Source organism: Saimiri boliviensis, chromosome 2 (genome assembly GCF_048565385.1).
Source record: "Saimiri boliviensis isolate mSaiBol1 chromosome 2, mSaiBol1.pri, whole genome shotgun sequence".
NCBI classification, from domain to species: Eukaryota; Metazoa; Chordata; class Mammalia; order Primates; family Cebidae; genus Saimiri; species Saimiri boliviensis.
The window spans coordinates 127,174,016-127,196,962 of NC_133450.1; the positions used below are offsets into that span (position 1 = coordinate 127,174,016).

General features: G+C 58.4%; 2 protein-coding genes across 8 annotated transcripts in view; one reads left to right on the top strand and one right to left on the bottom strand.

The window, feature by feature from the left end:
* Positions 1–7,993, top strand: part of EVL (Enah/Vasp-like) — a 179,854-nt gene extending 171,861 nt beyond the window's left edge. For 5 of the 6 annotated variants that reach the window (XM_039462785.2, XM_010352380.3, XM_010352379.3 and 2 more), the window contains exons 10-14: positions 800–866; positions 959–1,021; positions 4,998–5,064; positions 5,549–5,606; positions 7,451–7,993. In XM_039462785.2, the coding sequence (XP_039318719.1) occupies positions 800–866; positions 959–1,021; positions 4,998–5,064; positions 5,549–5,606; positions 7,451–7,488 (293 nt within the window). In that variant the 3' untranslated portion in view covers positions 7,489–7,993. The remainder of the gene's footprint in view (positions 1–799; positions 867–958; positions 1,022–4,997; positions 5,065–5,548; positions 5,607–7,450) is intronic. The other variant, XM_074394243.1, reaches the window with a different exon arrangement.
* Positions 7,994–8,067: 74 nt separating this feature from the next.
* DEGS2 (delta 4-desaturase, sphingolipid 2) lies at positions 8,068–22,746 on the bottom strand. 2 transcript variants are annotated; one of them, XM_003941616.4, is made up of 3 exons: positions 22,578–22,746; positions 12,661–13,403; positions 8,068–10,480 (listed from the first exon to the last, which is right to left on the bottom strand). In XM_003941616.4, the coding sequence occupies exons 1-3, from the start codon at positions 22,657–22,659 to the stop codon at positions 10,334–10,336; spliced, it is 972 nt and encodes a 323-aa protein (XP_003941665.1). In that variant the 5' UTR covers positions 22,660–22,746; the 3' UTR covers positions 8,068–10,333. The 2 variants fall into 2 exon arrangements, with proteins under 2 accessions (XP_003941665.1, XP_010350679.1); XM_010352377.3 differs by lacking the exon at positions 22,578–22,746 and adding an exon at positions 21,874–22,255.
* Positions 22,747–22,947: the final 201 nt, after the last annotated feature.

Here is a 22,947-nt window from a genome sequence, read left to right on the forward strand (position 1 = left end):
GCTCAAGGCCACACACCTGGGACGTGTCTGTGGCCCCAGGTCTAGTGCCTGCAGGCCCAGCACCTGTCCCAGAAGGTGGCTTTGAGGAAAACTACCTTAGTCCTACAGTTGGTCTGCAGGGTACCACGGCTCAGCTCGAGGCCAGGCAGCTTCCCTACTACCCCTAGAGATTTTGTGTTCTGCCTCTGCTCATCCTGCAAAGTCAACAAATTCAACTTAATGCAACAAATCTTTTGGAGTAGAATGGAATATAATCCAATACCACTTACCTTGAAAAAGAAAAGACAAGCCAGCTGAGTGGGACAGAGCCAGGCACAGCATGGGGGCCAGCTAAGGAGCCCATCAATAGCAGGTGCTGGGCCTCGGGGCCTGGCCGCTGCATAGCTCATGGGAGCAAGGCTGCATTGGGAGTGTCCGGGGAGGTCCTGCCTGCTTGCCCTGTGGCTCCGTTCACTGGGTCGCTTACCAGCAGGCCCATGTTCCAGAGAGACCTGACCACAGTGAAGGACTCAGAACGAGGTCACAGGTCAGGGTCAACCAGGTCAAGAGAAGAGAAGCTTGAGTCCTGGAGTAGGGGAAACACAGGGTGACAGTGGTGCCATCTAAAGCCCTCAAGGGGCTGGCCTAGGCCATGGGGGACTGAGAACAAGAAGCCAGGTTTTGGCTCGGCTCAAATCAGACCTTCCTGCCATGGGGCTCTGCACCCTTGACATTGGGGAGAGCTTCCTTTTGGGTGTTGAGGGGATTGGGGTGGCTACTGAGTCCTCTCAGCTCTGAGGTTCTTGAACTGAATTGACAGACGCTGGCCGGAAGCCCTGGGAGCGGAGCAACTCGGTGGAGAAGCCTGTATCCTCGATTCTGTCCAGGTGAGCGGCCCGGAAGGCCTGAGCAGCGAGGCTAGGGGGGCAGAGGCGGGTGCTGGCGCCGATTCACATGTCTGTTTCATTCCATGCTGTAGAACCCCGTCTGTGGCAAAGAGCCCCGAAGCTAAGAGCCCCCTTCAGTTGCAGCCTCACTCTAGGTACTGAACAACCCTCCTGCTCACATGTTCTCCAGGGTTGGAGCTCCTCTGTCCCCTGTCCTGTGACTAACACCTTGTACCCTGTCTCATGTCTTGGCATTTAACAGCTTGCTCTGGGAAGGTGATCTGTTCTTTTAGACCCAGGACCCTAGGGTCCTGTCGGTCAGCTCCTCCTCCTCCCTCTGAGGGAGAGACCGAGGCCCGGGGAGGGCAGTGACCTGCCTACAGATTCAGTGCAGGGGGTTCACTTGGAGTCCCAGCTCTGGACTCTACTTGTGACAGTGGGCAAGTTAGGGGACCTCTCCAAGCCTCTGTTTCCCCCCCACAAAACAGGTCTGTGAATCCCTACTGCACAGGGCAGTAGTGGGGACACCTGTGCAAACAGCTGGACGTGGTCACTAGGCATGGCTGCACCCAACAGCTCAGCTAGTCCTAGGACTGGCTCTGAGCCTCACACCCTCTCCTCCAGCCCAGAGTCCTTCCTCTGCGTCCAGCACAGAGCCAGTTTCCCCCAGACATGCTGACCATATTTCCTAAACCAAAAGCTGGCGTGACAACACAATAGAATATTTGGAACTGAGGTTGCCCAAAAAGGCGCAGGCAGCCACGTCGTATCTGGAGGCCCACGTGGCCTGAATATAAAGCCCTCTAGGACCTGCATCAAGAAATGTCTCCATTGCCACCAGAAATTGAAGGGAAACCACCCTTGTCACAGAGCAGGAGGCATTGAAACTGGCCTTGTGGAGCAAAACAGGTGACGAGCCAAGCAAGCCCTGGCCTGTCACTGGCAGGAATGGCCAAGACCAGGGCAGGGGGACAGAGATGAGGAAAGCTTAGCGGTCAGCTGGGGTTTGTCAAAGGCTTGTGGCCAGCCAGGCCATGTGCTGGGGACAGTCCCTGCTGCAAAGATCACATGTGAACAAGGCCCCTGTGGTCCTGAGGGGTGCTCCAGCAAGGGCAGGGGCCACATGGTGGAAGGGACAGGGTGCTTTGGGGAGTGGGGCAGGGCAGGCCTCCGTTGGGAGCTGGCAGTTCATTGACCCGGACGAGGAGGAGCCTGCTGTGCGGAGATCATGGGGACAGCCTTCCAAGCTGAAGGAAGGGTAAGTGCCAGGGCCCTGAGCCTGCAGCCACCTGCCAAGTTCTCCTGCAGCTCGCACCTCGGAGCAGACAGCAGGCCATGGGGCATGGGAACAGGAAGGGTGAGGAAGAGGGTATGAGGGAATGAGGAGTTAGAAGTTTGCATTGGATTCATATGCAGGGCTCCAGTCAGGGAGCTTGAGGCACAGGATGCCATGATGGGGGCTGGGAAGGGGAAGGCAACCAGAGCGGGCGAAGCGAGGGCCCTGGAGCAGACACGGCAGCCGGGGTAGCCTGCAGTGCTCCCGGCCGTGGTCTGCTGTTGGAGTGAAGGTGGGCTGCAGTGTTCTGAGGGGCCAAGGGTTGCTCACTGGGCAGGATCATTGTCAAGGCCATTCATGCTTGGAATAGGGTCTCTCTTCAGTCTGAGACAAACCTGTTTTCTAAATTCTAGATGGCTTCAAAGGGAGCATATACCATCACCCCTCTAGTGTGTTCCATTGCTTAGGAAGCCTGCTGTGTGTATCGCTGGGTGGCTGTCAAGGGTGCAGATGGAGAGGGCCCAGGCCTGGCGAGGTGGAGCAGTCAGCCCAGGTTTCCCAGCAGTTTTATCTGGAACCCACAGGAGAGGCCTGAAGGACCCAGGGGCCTCTGGCTGGATATGTTTGCCTTTCAGGACCCAGAATTACTGACAGACCTGTTTAGGGCTAGGCTTGGCCTCTTTCTTGAGCTCATGTGGAGGGGTGTGAGAAGACTTCATTCTTCATCCTTATTCCCCCTAGCTGTGGGCAACACTGGTCCTCAGTGTCACCAGATGGTCCTCATCTGTGCCCATGACCCCTCAGCAGCCAAGCCTGGCCCTGCCAGATAAATGTGTATGTGCCCATGGTCACACCCACGGGCTGAGGCCACATACACTTCATTGAAACCACAGGCTGCAGCCTCCATCCTGTCCGTGTGGGAGGGAACTTGGGTCCCAGCAGTGTGTCCTTCAGCACCAAATCATGTTTAAAAGACCAGGTAGATGGGCATTTGGCCAAGATCTTCCAGGGAAAATGCACTTATGAGACTTTTTTTTTTTTTGAGACAGAGTCGTACTCTGTTGCCCAGGCTGGAGTGCAATGGCGTGATGTCAGCTCACTGCATCCTCTTCCTCCCGAGTTCAAGCCATTCTCCTGCCTCAGCCTCCCATGGTTACAGGCGTGTGCCACCATGCCCAGCTAATTTTTTGTATTTTTAGTAGAGATGAAGTTTCACTATGTTTGGTCAGGATAGTCTCAATCTCCTGACCTCATGATCCACCTACGTCAGGCTGTCAAAGTGCTGGGATGACAGGTGTGAGCCACCATGTCTGGCCAAGAGACATTACCATTCAAATCAGGCCAGCATGGCGCTCATGCCTGTCATGCCAGCACTTTGGGAGGCCGAGATGGGAGGATCACTTGAGCCCAGGACTTCTAGACCAGCCACAGTGAGACACCGTCTCTACAAAAAGTTAAAAAATAGGGACTGGGCTCGGTGGCTCACACCTGTAATCCCAGCACTTTGGGAGGCCAAGGTGGGCAGATCACGTGGTCAGGAGATCAAGACCATCCTGGCCAGCATGGTCAGGATGAGAAACCCTATCTCTACTAAAACTACAAAATTAGCTGGGCGTGTGGCACATGCCTGTAATCCCAGCTACTGGGGAGGCTGAGGCAGGAGAATTGCTTGAACCCAGGAGGTAGAAGTTGTGGTGAGCTGAGATCACGCCATTGCACTCCAGCCTGGGCAATAAGAGCGAAACTCCATCTCGGGGTGGGGTGGTCGGGGAGGCACATGCCTATAGTCTCAGCTACTCAGGAGACTGAGATGGGAGAATCACTTGAGCCTGGGAGGTTGAGGCTGCAGTGAAGGGTGATACGCCACTACACTCCAGCCTGGGTGACAGAGTGAAACATTGTCTCAAATAAATAAAAATAAAATTCAAGTCAGTTACCTTAGTTCAGAAACTTTTCAAAGTAGTAGTCCATGAGAACTACTTCGAAAGAGCAAAACCAGCTGGGCGAGGTGTCTCACGACTGTAATCCCAGCACTTTGGGAGGCTGAGGCAGGTGGATCACCTGAGGTTGGAAGTTTGAGACCAGCCTGACCAACATGGAGAAACACTGTCTCTACTAAAAACACACAGTTAGCCGGGTATGGTGGCACATGCCTGTAGTCCCAGCTACTTGGGAGGCTGAGGCAGGAAAATCGCTTGAACCTGGGAGGCGGAGGTTGCAGTGAGCTGAGATTGCACCGTGGCACTCCGGCCTGGGCAACAAGAATGAAACTGTCTCAAAAAAAAAAAAAAAAAGCGAAACCACATGGGAGGGTGTTTCTTGGGGGAGGCGTGCTGTGCCCAAGCTGGCTCCAGCACCAGGGACGCTAGTGTGTGTCAGGAGCACACCGACTGGTGTGAACTCCACAGCGTCACGTACTTCCTGCCGCTGCTGCTGCTTCCCCAAGCCCCAGCTCAACCTGGAGCATGAGCTCCCACCCTGAGGAGAAGGCTGTTGATACCGTTTTCTTTCCAGGGAGGCAACAGGTGGGTTCAGTGTCATTGCTTAAGTTGCCACCTCTGCATAAGAGCTCTGATCAGAAAGTAGTTCCTTTGTTACCGCAGCCTTGGCTCTTGGGTTGGGAAGTACGGTCACAGTATCCCTGGAGAGCCTCTCGGGATAGAGACTTCGCATGAAGTCCTTCTCAAGTAGTGTGAGGTGGCCAGAGTCCGAAGCAAGCAGCCTCTGTGGAGTGAGGGGCACAGGTGGGCCTGGCCTGAGCAGGCCCTCTGCACAGCCAGCTTGCCCCACACCCGCCTCCAGCCGGGCACCCGCAGCCCTGCTCCCACTTACCGCATCCACCCTTCCTCTCCCAGGATGAAGCCTGCTGGGAGCGTGAATGACGTGGCCGTGGATGCCTTCGACTTGGACCGGATGAAGCAGGTGAGTATGCCCTGTACCCTTCTCAGATGCTGAGGGCAGCCAGCAGGCTGGGGACCGTCTCTGACCAGCACAGCCAGGCAGGCCCTGGGGGCCCACATGTGGCTGCCAAAAAGCCAGTCAGGGAGCAGCCGTGGCGGAAAGGGGGTGACTAAGTTCGTCCCTTGTCCCCAGCCCCTGCTGTCACCAGAACTAAGATGTCCCTCAACCTTTCTGGGCACCTCCCTTAGGCCCGCCTCAGGGGTTTTCTTCCCTAGGGCAGCCCTTAGTTTCAGCCGCATCTGCCTGAGAGAGGCAGCTGTAGGATTTTCCAGACCTCCCACACTGTCCCCCCTCAGCGTGGGAAGGGGGCCACAAGGAGGCAAGGGTGACAGATGTGACTCTGGAGAGGTCCAGGAGACCCTGACCCCTTTGAACACGGCCCAGCCCAGGCCGGCTTTTCCGTCTCCACTGCCTGTCCCTTCACCTGGACGCTCCTCTCCAACAGGAGATCCTAGAGGAGGTGGTCAGAGAGCTCCACAAGGTGAAGGAGGAGATCATCGATGGTGAGTGGAACCCCCGCTGGGGAGGGCGGCACCCAGGGGGCTGCAGGACAGGGGTCCCTGTCACCCAGGGTGGGGGCCTGCAGTTTTGAGCGGAGCCCACCCTATAAGAGATTTCATTCTTATGATCTGTAGTTGAAACAGGCTCAGGAAAGCTAAGTGACTTGCCTAAGAATGTGCAGCTCCCGGTAGCATGACATCCAAATCCGAGACCCTCCACATCCCTGTGCACCTTCCCCGAGGACCCACGTGGGAGGTGCATGGAGGGCAGACCCCACATCATTACAGAGCCAGGTCTGGAGGAAGCCACCTGAGCGTCTGTCATTTCACCCCCTGGTGTTTTATGTTGCCGTCTTGATTCTGCCACCTCCAGTCACTTGTGTTGGGGTTCTGAGAGAACCACTCTGCCTTCCTGGGGGTGCAGGGAGACCAAGGGCCACAGAAACCTTTTCCAGGCCTGAGCCACAGCCTGCCTGGCCCTGGGCTGGGGAGCAGGTGGGAAGCAGCCTCTGGCTCCAGAGCAGGGCGGGTCTCAGTGCATTACATCCGTCCTTCCGGTTCCCACCAGAGCCTTTGAGGGTGCTGGCTCAGATCTGCAGCCAGAGGAAGAGGGGGTGGGTCTGGGCAGGGCAGACTCAGCCCTGGGTCAGAGCTGTGCAGTGCAGCCAGTGCCAGCTCCCACCTGCCTCCCCCACTAGGGCGATGAAGGCTCACACCTGGTGTGCAGCTGGGTCTGGCCCCCAGGACATTGCAGTGACCTGAGCAAAAGGGTCCCACAAGCACACAGGGGTGGAGGCTGATGGCAGAGGGAAGAGACAGGTGGGAGTCCGAAGACCCAGGCCTCCTCCCTAGCCGGCCCGCCCTTGTTTGAGCAGAGAGCACTCAGTTCCTGTTTGTCCAGTTTGACCAAAGGCCTGGGCTGGGGAGATAAGGAGTTAACAAATGAGGGAATGTGAGGCAGTCTACCCGGCTAATTGGTAACACTACCTTACTGTTGAGCACCCTCCAGCCCCAGGCATAGCTGGTCAGAAACCAAGGGCCCTCCACAGCCTCTGCCTGCCACAGGTACAGCCCCAGGAAACCACCCTGGCTGAGAGCCTGGGAAGGGGTAGGCATGGGCCATGCCAGGGGCTCTGAGAAGCAGCTCCCTGTGGCTGGGAGATGCCTGCCCCTGCCACCCCCTGCCTTGCCCTGGCTGTTGGCTCTTGCCCCAACAGGGTCCATCCAGGGAGAGGCCTGAGCTGGCATAGAGAAGAGGGAGTCAGGGAGGGGACAGATAGCAGAGGAAGGAGGGAAAAGCCCAAATTTGGGAGGCAGAGAGTTGGAGCACTAGCTTGGGGTGGGGAGAAAGCCAGGAGGAGACAAGAGAGGCCCCTGCGTCTCCTGGGGAGTGAGCAGAGCCAGGGCCAGGACTTCCTGCTGCCCCTGCAGGAGCACGGAGGGCAGAACCTCGGCCTCCACTCTGTTGGGCGAAGGGCTCCCAGGCCCCTGGCACCTCGGTAGCCACCTGTCCAGAGCCTACAAAGACCCTGCATCCCCACACAGAGCAGCTCCTCACACCAGGGTCCCAGTGCCACCATGCCTCAGTAGCAGTGAGCCACAGGCCGGGCACCACCCTCTGTCCCGAGCCAGGTCCTCCCCTAACAGGGCAGTGGCAGCAGGGGCCACCACAGGAGGAATGGCGGATGAGCCCACAAAGCCTTTTGTCGTCATCCCAGAGGTCTGCCCCAAAGCCTGGGTTGGGCTCCCAGGGGATGGGGCAGGAGCAGATTCCAGGCAGGGCCCTGATGAGGAGCTGGACTGCACTCACCATGGCTGCACCTGAGCTGCCACCACCTGTTCCACAGCCATCAGGCAGGAGCTGAGTGGGATCAGCACCACGTAGGGGGCCAGCTGTGCTGCGCTGCGATGTCGAGCCCATCTGGCGATGGAGGACAGCCAGGAGCCCAGGCAGCCCCAGACTCCAGCGCACCAGAGCACACACGGGAGCCCAGGTGCACTGCCGAGAAACCTCCCGACCTGTGATCACACGTTACAGTGAGGAAACCAAGTGCAACTCCTGGATTTTTTTAGATTCTACCTGACACAGAACACCAGGTCTACTTGTCTTTTTTGTATTTTATATTTGCTTATTTAAGTGTACATTTCTTTTGGTTTATAGAGAGACACCCCTAAATCACCTGCTTCATTAGATGGTTTCCAGGTTTTCTCCCAGGTGATGCTGTTAGCGCCTCAGCTGGCAGTGACAGCCGGCCCGGTGTGGCGCCACCGTGCACTGCAGAGCTGTCCAGCACAGCTCCGTCCCCAGCGATCATGGTGTTGAAATTGTCTGTTATGCACCACGGTGTCTGTGTTCACACAGTAATAAAGGTTTACTGTCCGCACCCTCATGCTCAGGATCTCACGTTGGTCCTTTACACTCACTCAGGGAAGAGCCTGGGACCACCATGACCAGGAGTCGTCGGAGCAAGATGGCGGTCTCAGAAAGTTTGGCTCAGAACATTCCCAAGCCCAGGAAGGGTGGGCTGAGTGTCCTGGGGCTGGGCCTCAGGACCCCCAGGAAGATGGCCCTTAAGTGTAGCCCGCACCCCCGAGCTCCACAGGACTCCGTGTGCATTCTGACGACAGGGCCCGAGTGCCCTGTCCAGGGGAGGGACGGATGTGGGGCTCAAGTAGACACCGGGCAAATGCAAGGCAGCTTTGCCTGCTCCTCGGCTCCACAAAGTCTCCTGGGAGGACCACCTGGCCTGCAATGGCCTGTCCAAGGCCCCTGCCCTGAGGCAGAAGCCAGAGACACAGGCTCTGACCCTTGGCTTCTAGGACCCAGGGTCACCAACAGGCTGGCCTTGAGATCCTGTGACCGTTCATGCCCCTGTTCTCCCATGTGACCCCCCCACCATGGCAACCAAGAGCAGTGTGCCCAGCGGGCCCCGCAAGGGAGGGAGCCAGCACTGGCATACTGGGACCCAGTGGCTGATCTCAAGGGCCAGCTCCTGCTGCTGACATACTGTACCTCCTTGGGCTTCCCAGCAGCCCTAGTGACAGGAATATGACTGTTCTGCCCCTTAGGAGGCAAGGGACCAAGGTCTGGTGGCACTTTTAACCCAGGACCTGCAGACCACAGCTCAGAGCTGCTCTCTCCTGCTTCCCCACCCAGGCCAGGGGTCCTATAGTCTCCCTGAGAGCTCCAAGGACTATCTTCAGAACCACCCTCTACACCTGGGCCTGGCCTCCAGCTTGTGGATGAGGCCTGGACATGCCCCTTTGTGTTGTCTGAAGAAAACTGCTAGACAAGGTGCCCCTCAGACACAGCAGGAGGAGCGGGTGCTCTGGGGCTCCCATCAGCCTGTGAGCGGGCCTGTGTGTACAGGGAGGGGCCGCCCAGCTCAAAGTCTTCGTGTGGGGCCAGTGGTGCTTCCTTCACAGAACAGATTCTGGGCTCAAGTTGCTTTCCTGTGCCACTCAGCAGGCTGCCCAGGGACATGGGAGCCTGGCACCATATGAGGCCACTCCCAGGTGTGGGGGGAGGCCTCCATCTCTCAGGTCAGCAGGGATAGCCCCTGGGACCCTACTCATGGCAAGGCCTTCAAGCCCAGACTGCAGCCTTGGTCTCCCTTCCTAAGTCCTGGAGGCTGAGGCTGCCTTCCCCAGGGCTGTGGTGGAAGCAGCAGGGCTGGGCCCCTCCATCTCTCTCTGGCAGGGAGAGCCTCACCCAGGCACCCCTCCTGCTGCCTACTTACCTCTAGGACATCAGGACCCACCCCAGCCCAGCCCTCCAGGAGAAGACAACCTCTTACATCCCAGCTGTGCCCTCAGCCCTTCTGTAGAAAGGACCAACAAGTAGCCCACTTCACACAGACCCTCAGAATGCTGCCTGGCCCGCATCCCTCTGAGCTGTGGCTCACCAGGACATTCACCTGCCCAGCCAGCACCCCCTCTAAGCTGGTGTGGGAGACAGACCCTCTATGCGTTGAAGGACACTCCCTGTGCCGGAAGGCTTAGGGAGAGCAGGAAGTGAACAGACCCAAGGAGTGGGGATGAGGCAGGCAGTTTGGGCTCCAGGCTGGAGAGCCAGCCTCTGCCGGGCTCAGCCAGGCAAGGGAGGAGTGGGGTCCCTGGCTGCCAGGAGGGGATTCAGGGCCACACAGATGACCAAAGTGAGCTTTCTGCTGTCAACACCTCAGTGTGTGTTAACATGGTAGTGGCAGGCCCTCAGGGACACTACCCAGCAGCAGGCACCATCTCACAAAGAGCCAGGAGCGCACACAGGACCTGGGCCTGGCCTGGAGGAAGCGGCACTCAGGCCTCAAGCTCCACCCTTCGGGGCAGCCCAGTGCCCCATTCTCTGGGGCCAGGCTCCAGCCCAGAGCACCCCCTCAGAAGCACAATCCATGGGCTGTGAAACAAACGCCGGGTTTAATGGATGGCACAGGCACCCCAAGAAGTCAGCTCTGTGGGTACCGTGGGCTCAGAGCACCCACGTCACCATGGGGCAGGGCCAGGCCTCACCCAGTGAGGGACGGAAAGGGAGGGCCACTGCCAAGGACCAGGGTGAGTCCACGAGCAGATGGAGCCCTGCAGCCCACACCGCCGTGGCGAGGTGTGCTGTGCAGGACGCTCCGAGGGGACAAGGGCAGCAGCCCAGGGCGCAGGAAGAAAATGCATCCCCTCAGAGCTGGGGTGAGAGACCGGAGGGGCAGGTAGGGGATGATGGCCACCAGGAGGCAGCCTCACAGGCCATCCTTTGCAAGCCTGTACACCCGCTTCACCCTGGCATAGGGCCCCAGGGAGTCCTGAAACACAAAATCCCAGAGCACCCTCACCCACGAGTAGTGCTGCGGCAGGTGGTCGTAGTACTCGGGCGCAATCTTCCGCACCTGTGGAGAGGAGGTGGGGCTCAGAGGCTGGTTTTCCTCGGAGCCACACGTGCAAGCACACGCACACACCTGAGCACATGCTGCTCTTGCACACGCTCATGCACAGACATGTCTGCTCACATACACACAGGTGTACATGCATGCACACACATCACAGCCTCCGGGGTACCCATGTCCAGCTCAGCCACATACGAGGCCACCCCCTCTAGTCCTCCCTGCCACCATCATCCCCCACCTCCCTGGGTATGCAGAAGGCTGGTGCTCCCTGCTGGAGTGCCTGGTGGCCTGAGCTGAGCCCAGGACACTATGGCAGAGGCACCCACAGGCTTGGCTCAGAGCGCCCTGCCCCAAGTGGTAGTTGCAGAATTCAGTGCACCACTCCACTTGACCCCACCCCACTTTCTGATCCACAGACTCCACTGCTGGGGTAGCAGCTGAGGCATAGCCCACCTGAGTCCTGCCAGGCCATAGGGTCACACCCATGCTCCTCAGCCCAGTGACCCGCCAACCTCGGCATCGGCGAGCCTCAGTACTTGTCACTTTGCAAAGGCCTCTTGAGCACCTGCTAACACCTCCAGCCTTTGCTCTGCACCAACACACCCACCCGCCTCCTCCAGGAAGTGCTCCCAGCTTCAGTGCCTGCAACTGCACCACCACCCCGCCCCACCGCTCCAACTCCCATCACAGAATGCCCTTTCCACCCCCCTCTGCACCCCGTCACCTCCTAAGGATGCTCTCAGGATGCAGGGGATCCAGCTGCAAAACCTGGACAGCAGGGCCATGGGAGGCAAAGCCAGCACCAGGCACCCTGTCACCTCCCAAGGCGGGCACCGCTCCCCATGTGCCCCGTCACCTCCCCAGGCGGGCAGCTCTCCCCCTGCGCCCCGTCACCTCCCAAAGCAGGCACTGCTCCCCCTGCACCCTGTCACCTCCCGAGGCAGGCAGCTCCCCCCTCTGCGTCCCATCACCTCCCGAGGCGGGCACCGCTCCCCTCTGCACCCCGTCACCCCCCGAGGTGGGCAGCTCTCCCCTCTGTGCCCTGTCACCTCCCGAGGCGAGCACCACTCCCCCCTGTGCCCTGTCAGCTCCTGAGGTGGGCACCGCTCCCCCTGCACCTCTGCCTTTTTATCTATACAACAGGGATAATGGATGGGAGGCAGCTGCTTCCTGGACTGTAGTGAGGTTCAAGCGAGATAGTCCCCAGTGCAGAGCACCGCCTTGGTACTGCCAGCCAGAAAGGAGGGCACAGGCCACAGCCCAGGCTTGGAACCAGTCTGAGGGATCCATGTCACACAGGCCAGGGCGCACACACAACGTGTTCAGGGACTTGTGCACAAACACCTGCACAACTAGGCAAGTGCTCACACGTAACCACATGCAGAGAGCATGTATGCACGCTCAGGCACACATGCACATACCTGCATACGTGCAAATACTAGGCACCCACACATAATCACAGGGCAAACACGCTCACATAGACATGTGCACACGCAGAGGTGCTCCCAGGCACCTGAACACCCCAGTGCCACTTTCTGCCCCCTTTGCTACAGGTCACTCTAGCTCTTTCTAGGCAGCCAGAGGCCACTAAGGCACAGGCTGGCAATGGCTGAGGGATGGCTCCTCCTCCCCTTCCCCTTCGTCCTTTCTTGTTCAGAAATTCTTCAGCTCCCAGTCTCCCAAGGCAGAGGTGCCCAACCCTGGGGCTTCCGCTCCTCATCAGCTCTGGCCAAGCCCCTTGGGCTGCAAAGGGCAAGGCCTGCCCTGTCCTCTCAGGGCCCTGGAGGGTCACAGGGCAATGACAAGGAATGAGCAGGGACAGAGTCTGCAGACGGTGCTTCCACACAGTGTCGCTAACGCCACCCTGCTTCAAGGAAGAGGAAGCTGGGACACAGAGAGGGTAAGCAGCTTGCCAGAGGACACACAGCCCTCTGGCATACTTCATGGCAAGCTTCAAGCAGCCTCCACTGTGAAATGCCTCTCAGACCCTGCCTCCCTAACTCGACGGTATTGAGTGACCTTTCCTCCTGCCCTGGGGACAAGTGTGAGTGGCCATGCCATGACCAGCACCAAAAGGGGGAGGTCGCTGGGCATGGCCCAAGGCCCTCCTGGGCCCCTACCTCCTCAGATGGCCATGCAGCCCTGCTCTGCTCTGCCACAGCCCTGCCACCCCAGCCACATACCAGGGGCAGGTTGCAGCCTGGGATGCTGGGGAAGTCATGGTGCTCCACGTGGTAGCCCACATTGAAGGTGATCCAGTTGAGGGGCCCGTAGTAGGAGTAGGTCTCGTGGCCCTTGAGGAACATGTAGTGCTCAGCCACGAAGTGGCCCGAGATGGGATGCAGGCCCAGGCCCAGGAAGGAGCTGGCCAGCAGGTAGACCACGGGCTTGAGCCCCCACAGGGCAAAGATGGCCACATCGGCCGCCAGCTGCACCAGCGCATTGAGCACCTCCATGCGGGTCACAGCCCTGGGGTGGACGCAGAGCGGCCGCAGTGAGTAGAAGAAGGGCTGGAGCACCAGCCAGAGCACCTTGCGGGTGGGTGTGCAAAAGAACCAGCCCTCCAGGCGCGTGGGCACGTCCACATCCAGTCCGTCGCCACCCAGGTAGCGGTGGTGGTCCACGTGGTACTTCTTGAAGGAGGCGGCATAGGGCACGCCCACAGGCAGGTTAGCAAACACGGCCAGCCAGCGGTTGCGTGCGGCACAACCAGTGCCAAAGGCTGCATTGTGTGAGATGTCGTGGATGGCCAGCGTCAGCGAGTGGTTCACGCAGCCGCCAAGGGTGTAGGCCCAGAACAGCAGCCAGCGCCAGGCCAGCCCACGCACCAACCAGCAGGCCAGCAGCTGCGCCAGCACCATCGCCAGCACTGTCCACTTGAGGTTCGGGTCCGGCCGCATCAGGGCCTTGATGGCCGGGTACTTGGCTGCAGGGAAGACGGGGAGGCGTGAGGCCCTGTTCAGTGGGGCTGCACCCCGCCCTCCTCCGCACGCTTCTTCCCACCGCAGTGGCCAAGGAGAGAGAGGGTGGGAGCAGCCAGCAAACCTCGCTGGTCCCTTTGCCCCCGGACACAGAGGCCAGTCACACTCAGTGCTGCCCGAGGGCCTGCTGCCCCCTGTCCTGGCCGAGCCTTATCCTGCAGACTCAGAGGGCCAGACTCCAGTAGGGGCACATGCAGCCCACACTGGCCTTCCATATCCCAGCTGTTCCCACCCAGCAGGTCCGGGCCAGCGGGGACCCCGCAGAGGCTGTGCCTCAGTGCTGCCTGTGTGCTTCCTGTGGGGGACCTCAGCCCGGGGGTGCGTGCCTAGTGCCTGCAGCAAAGCAGTCCCAGGCAGGGAAGCAGTGTCTCCTGTGTAGCAGGCCAAGGGTGCCTGCTGGCAGCTCCCGCTCAGGAAGGCTCTGGCCCAGGCACAGGACCAAGGAAGTCACATGCAAAGTCTCATTTGCCTGCTGGGATGTAGGCAGGCTCCACTGCCTTCCTCTCACCCAGGGACACCCCTCACCCCCAGGGCAGTGGCCAGCCCTCCTGGGGACCTGCCAGCTCCAGGCCTACCCCCACCCCATCCTGTCTTTCCCAGGCAACCAGTCTCTGCTTCCTCTTGGAAGGAGGCCAAGCCTCGGGGCAAGAGGGAGGGGCAGGCCACACCTGGCCAAGTGAGCCACACACCCAGGTGAGCTCTGGGGAGGGCGGGCCCAGGCCTCCAGTGCTTGGGTACAGGCAAGCATAGGCCACTCCTGTGCCCCTCAGAGGTGAGGGCCACAGCAAAGCCTAGCAGCCCTAACCTTGGAGACTGGGCCTCAGTTTCCCCATCTGCTGAACGAAGATACTAAGATCTACCTGTGTGGGGCACCCTCAGGATCTCTCACCATGCCCTGTGCAGCCCACCCTCAGGGAGCCCTGTGCCCTTCCTGCTTTCCCCAGCACCTCGCAGGACTCAGCTGCCCCTCCAAGCCCCAGCCTTCCCTCAGGGGCTCCACTCTGGACCACCAGAGAGAGGAGAAACCTGCACACAGAAGGACAGCAGTGCCCATCCTACCAGCCCCTCACCCAGCCCAGCTGTGGGCTGGTCCTGTCTCTCACAGACCCCAGAAACAGCCACTGGGCTGGCACATCCTACAGTCATGCCCCTGTTTTCTGCATATGTCTGCCAAGGTGTTTCCAGACTGGCAGCAAGTAAGTGGACTGAGTGGGGAAGGCCCACCCTCATTGTGGGCCAGCACCATCCAATCAGCTGGGGCCCCAACAGAACAAAAAGGCAGAGGCAAAGGTTTTCCGTCCCTCTTCTCCTTCCCCCCTCCTTCCCCCCCGTCTTCCCCCCGCCCTTCCCTCCCTCCTCTCCTTCCCCCCTCCTTCCCCCCGTCTTCCCCCCCTCTCCTTCCCTCCCTCCTCTCCTTCCCCCCTCCTTCCCCCCTGTCTTCTCCCCCTCTCTCCTTCCCTCCCTCCTCTCCTTCCCCCCTCCTTCCCTCCCTCCTCTCCTTCCCCTCTCCTTCCCTCCCTCTCTCCTTCCCCCCTTCCCCCTTCCTTCCCCCCCTCCTTCTCCCTCTTCCCTCCTCTCCTTCCCCCTCTTCCCTCCTCTTTCCCCCCTTCCCCCCTTCCCCCTCTCCTTCCCCCCTCTCTCTTCCCCCTCCCTCCTTCCCCCTCTCCTCTCCTTCCCCCTCTTCCCTCCTTCTCTCCTTCCCCCCTCTCTCCTTCCCCTTCTTCCCCCCTTCCCCGCCTCCCCTCCTTCCCTCCCTCTCTTGGAGCTGCAACACATGCTTCTCTAGTCCTTGTATATCAGAACTCCAGCCTTTGGACTCCAGGAACTACATTATTACCCCCCACCTCCACCTGCTCTCAGGCCTTCAATATCATACTAAGGTCTCTGGTTCTGAGGCCCTGCGACTCAGACTAAACCATGCTACCCCTGCTGCCACCCCTGGGTCTCTAGCTTGCAGACGGTCTGTCATGGGACTTTACAGCCTCCATAATCACATGAGCCAGTTCCCCTAATAAATCCCCTGTTTGGATGGATGAATAGACAGACAGGTAATAAATACCCTCTTTGGATGGATGGAGGATGGATGGATAAAGCCAGGCATGGTGGCTTACACTATAATCTCAGCACTTTGGGAGGCTGAGGCAGGAGGTCTGCTTGAGCCCAGGAGGTCAGAATCAGCCTGGGCAACATAGCAAGACCTTACCTATGTGAAAAGTTTAAAACTTAGCCAGGTATGGTGGTGTGCACCTGTGGTCTCAGCTATTTGGGAGGCTGAGGTGCAGGATCACTTGAGCTCGGGAGTTCAAGGCTGCAGTGAGCTGTGACTGCACCACTGCACTCCAGCCTGGATGACAGTAATGGCAAAATGAGAGAGTGTTGGGGATGGAGGGAGGGGGAGGGGGAGGAAGGGAGATGGTGGGGGAAGAGAGAGGAGAAGAGAGGGAGAGAGAGGGGGAGGGGGGAAGGGGGGAGGGAGGAGAGAAAGAGAGAGGAGATAGATAGATCCTATTGGTTCTGTCTCTCTGGAGAACACTGACTAATACGGGGCCTCTACCAGGGGCTCAAGGAAAGGGGCACAGGGAGAGTGGGTGGTACTGCAGGGGGAGTCAGTCAGTTCCATGGCCTTGGGTCCTATCTTCTCTAGGCCACAGGAGAGGGGGAAAGATCAAGGCAGAGAAGGACAGGGACAGACACAGCTCCCTGGGAGCCCCACCAGGAATCGCAGGCCAGCATGGGCTCTGGCTAGATACCCAAGTCTGGCCCAGCCTGTGGGCTCTGCCCTGCTGTGGGCACTCAGCTGACCTCAGGTGTGACTCTGGCCTCCCAGACCTCCAGCCTGGATGGCAGGAGGACACATGTGCCTTGAGGGTTCCCTGCTCCATAAGGCAGCACAGAGCCCCACCTGCACAGCCACCTGAAACCAAGATAAACAGACCCACACAGACGGTCTCCAGCAGTGACCCCAATGGGGCACAAGGCATCTGGGCAGGTGGCCATGAAAAACAGCTGTTGCTAGAAGTTACCCTGTCCAGGCAGAACACAGAAGGGATGGGTCTGAGGTCCGGGGAGGCACAAAGAAGGGCCCACCAAGGTGCAGCAAGGCTGACAGAGCCAAGACTTGAACCCAAGACCCCCGACTTCAGGCCTGCACAATCCTGAGCAGGGCCCTGATGTGGACTCAGACTCCATCAGCACCGATCTAGTGCTTGGCTACACTGCCACAAAGCACCCAGAGAAAAACCTGGATCGGGGCTGGGCACTCTGGGAGGCTGAGGCGGATGGATCACCTGAGGTCAGGAGTTCCAGACCAGCCTGGCCAACATGGCGAAAACCCATCTCTACTAAAAATACAAAATTATTAATTAGCTGACCGAGGTGGCATGTGCCCATAGTCCCAGCTACTCAGGAGGCTGAGGCAGAAGAATTGCTTGAAGTCAGGAGGCAGAAGCTGCACTGAGCCAAGCAAAGATTGTACCACTGGACTCCAGCCTGGCAATGAGTGAGACTCCGTCTTTAAAAAAAAAAAAAAAAAAAAAAAAAAGGAAAGAAAGAAAAAACAAAATCCTTGGTCAGGTTCAGTTAGACTCCTGTGTGTCCTTGAGCAAGCCCCTGTCCCTCTCTGGACCTGTCTCCTCAGTCTCCATCTGTAAGGTGTCTGCTCTGACAGCCCCTGTGGCTGTGAGCACGTGGAGGTGGGGTCTTCCCTAGGGGCCCATGGGGAAGAAGGGGCAGCAGGTGCTGAGGTGTGAGATGGCTGGCACCAGCAGATCTGCACTCTTACACCAGTTAGCAGGCTTGCACATAAAAACCCAGAGGGCAGAGCAGGAGGCAGGGCCTGCTGCAGGGAGGCCAGCCCAAAGCCCCTGCACCCACAGGACAGTTACATCACCCTGGTGCAACTCTGATGCATTACTGCTTTTACCTAGAAATTTTCCTGACAAATCCACTAAGCCATTGAGCAGAAGGACTGCAGCAGAAACAGGCAGCTGGGCCAGCAAAGCTGCTAGGCGCTTGCCTCCAGCAGTGGCAGAAACAGGGCCAGCCCCATGTCAGATGCCTTCTCCCAGTTGCAGGTCACTCGACCTCTGCACCTCCTTACTGACTGGCAATAAAATCACTTCTGTTTTGTCCCCAGTGGGACTCCCAGAAGCAAAGGGTCCTCTTACCACTTCCATGCTGGGCCCTTCTGGGCCCCCAAGCCCTCACTCTGGCAACATCTAGACTAGAATGATGTGCTCTACCACCTTCCCAGCGAGGACAAATGCCATCACATGACAGTCACTCACTAGGTACATGGGAGGTACCCCTTGTCATGGCCCATCATCACCCCAACATTCCACCTCTGCTGCCACCTGCTTCCCAGCTCCCTGTTCCATCACAGAGCTGCTCAGGGTTGATGATGCCACCTGGTGGCCACAGCAGGAAATGCTTCCATACGACATGGCCTTTCCCCCGCCCATCCACAGGTGAGTAACCCGACCTAGGACAAGCCTCTCCTCACAAAGGTAGCAAAGCCCTCCTAATCTCCTCCTTTCTAAAGGTCTTCCTCCCAGCCCTGGCCTAAGCTCTGGGAAGCCACCTGCCCACAGCTTCCATCTCTGCCACCTGAGGTTTTGTGCCAAGACTAGCCTGATCCTGTCTCCAGTGTGGGAGGCACCCTGGGACCTAGTTGGATCTGGAAAGTGCGGAAAGTGCCCACTTTCTCACCAGCTGCTCACTAAACCTGCCTTTCATTCCAGTGACAAATACATACTGAAGGTCTGAGAGCAGCCAGGCCCCCGTCCGTCATAGAGATGGGGGTACCCTGCAGCTGGGCAGCTCCATGGCTGGGAGATGGAGCCCCAAGTTCCCTGGTAGCTCCAGCAGTTTGGGTCTGGATTTTACCACTTGGCACTGACAAGAGTCCCAGCCTAGGCCTTTCTGAAGCAAATAATCCAACAATGGCCTGCAGTCTCACTTCTGGGTTTTCCTCTTTTGTTTTTCTTTGATTATTTGCTTTTATTACCATGTGTGCCCTTTCATAATTTAAAAACAAACAAAATTACAAAGCTATTCATTAAAAAACAAACAAACCCCAAAGCCTGCTTCTTATTCCACAGGCCACACCTGGCTGGGTCTTTGATAGGGCCAGTCTCGCTGGCTCTGGTCCTGCCCTCTTAGTCCAGGGAGCCTCAGCCCTGGCCGAGGGGACCCCACTTTCTTAGGAAGTTTTGCTCTGGGGAGCGTGTCCCCCTCCCAGGCAGGAGCTGGAGACGGACTTTGGCCCCAACCCACAGAGCTCGTGGAGCCAGCTCTTTGCAAGGACTTCCTGGGTTCCGACTCTGAGATTAGGATCTTTATTGTTATTGAGCATCCCTGGGCACCAGGAGCTTGGCATAGGCTGCAGGAGCCAACTGGGTGGGGCAGGAGCTGCCTGAGCACCAGCCTGGCCTCTGTGGTCTCGGGCAAGTTGCTTCCCCTCTGAGCCTCACTCCTGCCTCTATTGTAAAGAGACACTGTCAGTTACACAGAGCATTTCTCTGGGGACTGGGGACAGCTTAGTCATGGAGAAGGCAGAGTACTCCCTGTCCTCAGGGAAACTAAGGCCTTGCCAGGCCTATCTCTGAGACGCTGATCCTTCTTATCGCAGCTGACACTCAGGGCGTCCTAGAGTGAGCACTTTACACATCACCTCATTCAGTCTGCATGAAACTTCATTAGGAAGGTTTTATTTCCTAACCCCTTTTAACTTGCCTGGACTCAGTTCCTTGTCTGTTTACAGACTCACCCATAGCTAATGAGTGGGTGTTCGGGTCCTTGCCAGGAGATCAGCTCCACAGCCAAGTGCTTGAACTCTGCCCCAAGGAGCCCAGAGGGCTTGAGCCATGGAGGGGGACCCAGAGGAGGGGTCCCCATCCAGCTGTGCCAGGTCTGGGAGCAGCCCGAGGTGCTTTCTGCAGGAGGTGAGACTTCGTGAGCAAGGCTAAGCAAGAGAGAGCCTAGCAGAGCAGAGAGGAGGGACATTCACATGGGGAACAACTGGTGCCAATGCCAGGGAGAGAGAGAATGCAACATTCCAAGTTCATTAGCTCAGAGCAACAGGTGGAAAGAAGTACCTGCTTCCTCTCTGCAGGGAAAGTAATGTGGGCCAAGCTCCCTGGAGAGCCAGCCCCGGGGACGTGTGCTCCCCAAACCCTGGCACCTCTCCCTCTTCCAAGTCTTTCAACCGTCTCAGCCACCCACTCCAGAAAGTCTCCTGCATTGGTTTCAGGGCCTGTGGCTTCCCTCTTTAGAGAGACCTCCTTCCCCACATCCTGGAGTGCCAGGTACCACCCCGGACACCTTCCCAGCTGAGGTGTCATCTTGTCCTCGGATCTACTCTGCCTAGTAGGACAACTGCACATTTTGCAGATTGGGAAAGTGAGGCCACAGCCCAGAGTGCCTGGATCCCTCCAGGGGGCTTTGGGATAGGCCTGGCTCCTATTCTATGGATAAGAGCTCCTAGACTCTGGCTGCTATGTGTCTTGCACCTTTTCCACATGGGGCCAGATGCCCAGTGAGTTCTGTTAGGGGAAGCTGGGGACAGTCAGGGAAGGGGACAGAAATGCAAACAGGACCAAGGAAAGCCCTGCTCCCGCCTCAGCCCTGCTGAGAGGCAGTAGCCAGGACACCTGCCCTGTTCACATGATGAGCAGGGAGGACAGTCAGATGACCTCCAAGCTTCCTCCCGGCCTCCGCAGGAGCTCCACAGCACAGGGGAGGCAGCTACCACTGTTGGGGCCAGACGGTACTGGGCTGCTCCTCACCTCCCAGGAGAAACCACAGCACTCACAAACCCACCCAGAGTTCCAGCTCCTGAGGCCACAGCTACCTTGGGATGCATAGGCCAGCCACTCAATGTATCTTGCATTTCAAACATTTAAAAGTCACAATATCTCAATATGCTGCCATGGAATTCAAAAAGAAGAAAAGCAAAGCACAGCCAGGTGCAGTGGCTCATGCCTGTAATCCCAGCACTTTGGGAGGTAGAGGCAGACGGATAGGTGGGTGGATGACCTGAGGTCAGGAGTTCGAGACCAGCCTGGCCAACATGGTGAAACCCCACCTCTACTAAAAATACAAAAATTAGCTGGGCAGGGTGACCCGTGCCTGTAGTACAGGCTGCTCAGGAGGCTGAGACAGGAGAATCTCTTGAACCTGGGAGGCAGAGGTTGCAGTGAGCCAAGACTGCACCACTGCACTCCAGCCTGGGCAACAGAGCAAGACTCCATCTCAAAAAATATATATTAAAAAGAAAAAATAAATAGTATGGATATTTCCATATTCTTGGGATGGGTCAGAAAGGCACCAAAGTGGAAAAACTCTAAAGAAAAAATCCAATCAATTCAACCGAATTTAAAAAAAAAGTTGGGCCGGGCGCGGTGGCTCAAGCCTGTAATCCCAGCACTTTGGGAGGCCGAGGCGGGTGGATCACGAGGTCGAGAGATCGAGACCATCCTGGTCAACATGGTGAAACCCCGTCTCTACTAAAAATACAAAAAACTAGCTGGGCGTGGTGGTGCGTGCCTGTAATCCCCGCTACTTAGGAGGCTGAGACAGGAGAATTGCCTGAGCCCAGGAGGTGGAGGTTGCGGTGAGCCGAGATCGCGCCATTGCACTCCAGCCTGGGTAACAAGAGCGAAACTCCGTCTCAAAAAAAAAAGTTAAAGCCTCTGTGACAGCAAAAGACAAGCTATAAACGGGGAATATATTTCCAACCTTTAAGACGCAAAGGGTTAAAGACCTCCTATCCAAAGAGCTTTAACAAATTAACAAGCAAAAGACCAAACCCAAGAGGAGGAATTAAAATGGCCAATTAATGCCAGGTGCAGTGGCTCAGGCCCTAATCCCACACTTTGGGAGGCCCACGTGGGAGGAGGATCACTTGCCGTCAGGTGTTCCAGACCAGCCTGGCCAACATGGTGAAATCCCGTCTCTACTAAAATTACAAAAAATTAGCTGGCCTGGTGGCAGGTGCCTGTAATCCCAGCAGCTCAGAAGGCTGAGGCAAGAGAATCGTTTGAACCTGGGAGGCGGAGGTTGCAGTGAGCTGATATCGCGCCATTGCACTCTAGCCTGGGCGACAGAGCGAGACTGTCTATATCTATCTATCTGTATAAAACAAAACAAAACGACCAATTAAAATTTGAAACCATCCATCAAATAAGTGCAAATTAAAGCCACAATGAAACAGTATCGCTTCCCCGATCTGACTGAAGATTACAATACAGGTGTGCCAACGCGCTGTGCTGACAAAGGCAGAGGAGCCTTCCGCGTGCGGGCGGGAGGGGCAGGCCTGCCTCCACCTGGCCTCTGGGAATTTGGTGGCATCCAGCAAAAGCCACTCTCCAGGCCCGGGCCCTTTAGCCCCATAAGCCCGGGCCAAGAACGACTCACCTGGGCCACCCTGCTTGTGGGTTGGATGGGGCCTCTGGCATGAACGACAGTGACTCCAAATGGGTAAAAAGATGTCCTCCTTGCAGAGGACACGAAGCGACAAAGAAAGCAGCCACCACATAATAAGCGACATGCCAGAATAGACGGATTCTTTAGCACAATCTTGCTCTTCTCAAAGAAAACCACGCGCGCCTCTCATTCCCCTTTGCTCCCTTCCCGGCGTTCATCCGCCCTGATCTCCAGCCTGGGGTGCCCGTGGCCGCCGGAACCAGGGGTCTGACCGCAGCGGGCGCCCAGTGGCTGCGGGTGGAGGCCCCGCGGCGCCGAACATGCCTCCGCCCCAGGGAACGCGTGCGCCTCGTAGCGCGTCCCGGGGCCGCCCCTGGCCCTCGCGTCCCAACGCCCCGGCCACAGCCCCAGCCCCGGGAATGGCTCGTGTCCCGCGGCCCTCAAGGAGCAGCTGAGACGCGCCCCCCGGCGCACGGGTCCTCGGAATCCGCAGGTCTCGGGGGAGTTTCAACCCGGCCGGGATAGGGGACTCGGGGAGCCGGCCGGGGACGCCGGGAAGGGGAGTGGCGATGGCAGAGCGCCCGCTGGCTTTCGGACCCTAGCCGGAGCGGCCGTCTGGGCTCTACTCCCCGACGCAACTCAAGAAGGGCGTTTGGGGTGGTCCCCACCCGGCGGGAGCCCCGCGCCGCGCTCACCCAGTATCTCCTTGCGCCGCTGCGTGTGTGGCTGGTCAGTGTAGACCCACTCGAAGTCGCTGCGGCCCGCGCTGTTGCCCATGGTGGGGCGGAGGACGCGGTTCGGAGCGCTGCCGGCTCGGCTCTGCTCTGCTGCACCTGTCGCGGAGGCCGAGGCGCGGAACCGGCTCTGGTCCGGGCGGGGGCGGGGGCGGGGGCGGGGGCGGGGGCGGGGTCCGGGCGGGGCGGGGCCAGGTGCGCCAGGCCGCGGGGCGGAGCGCCTCTGGCTCGGCGGGGTGGCCGGGCCCCTGCGCCCTGTAGACGCCGGCGGGTCGCGAGACCTTTGGGAGCCTCAGTTGCCACGGTTGGAAATGGGGCTCCCCCGCGGGAC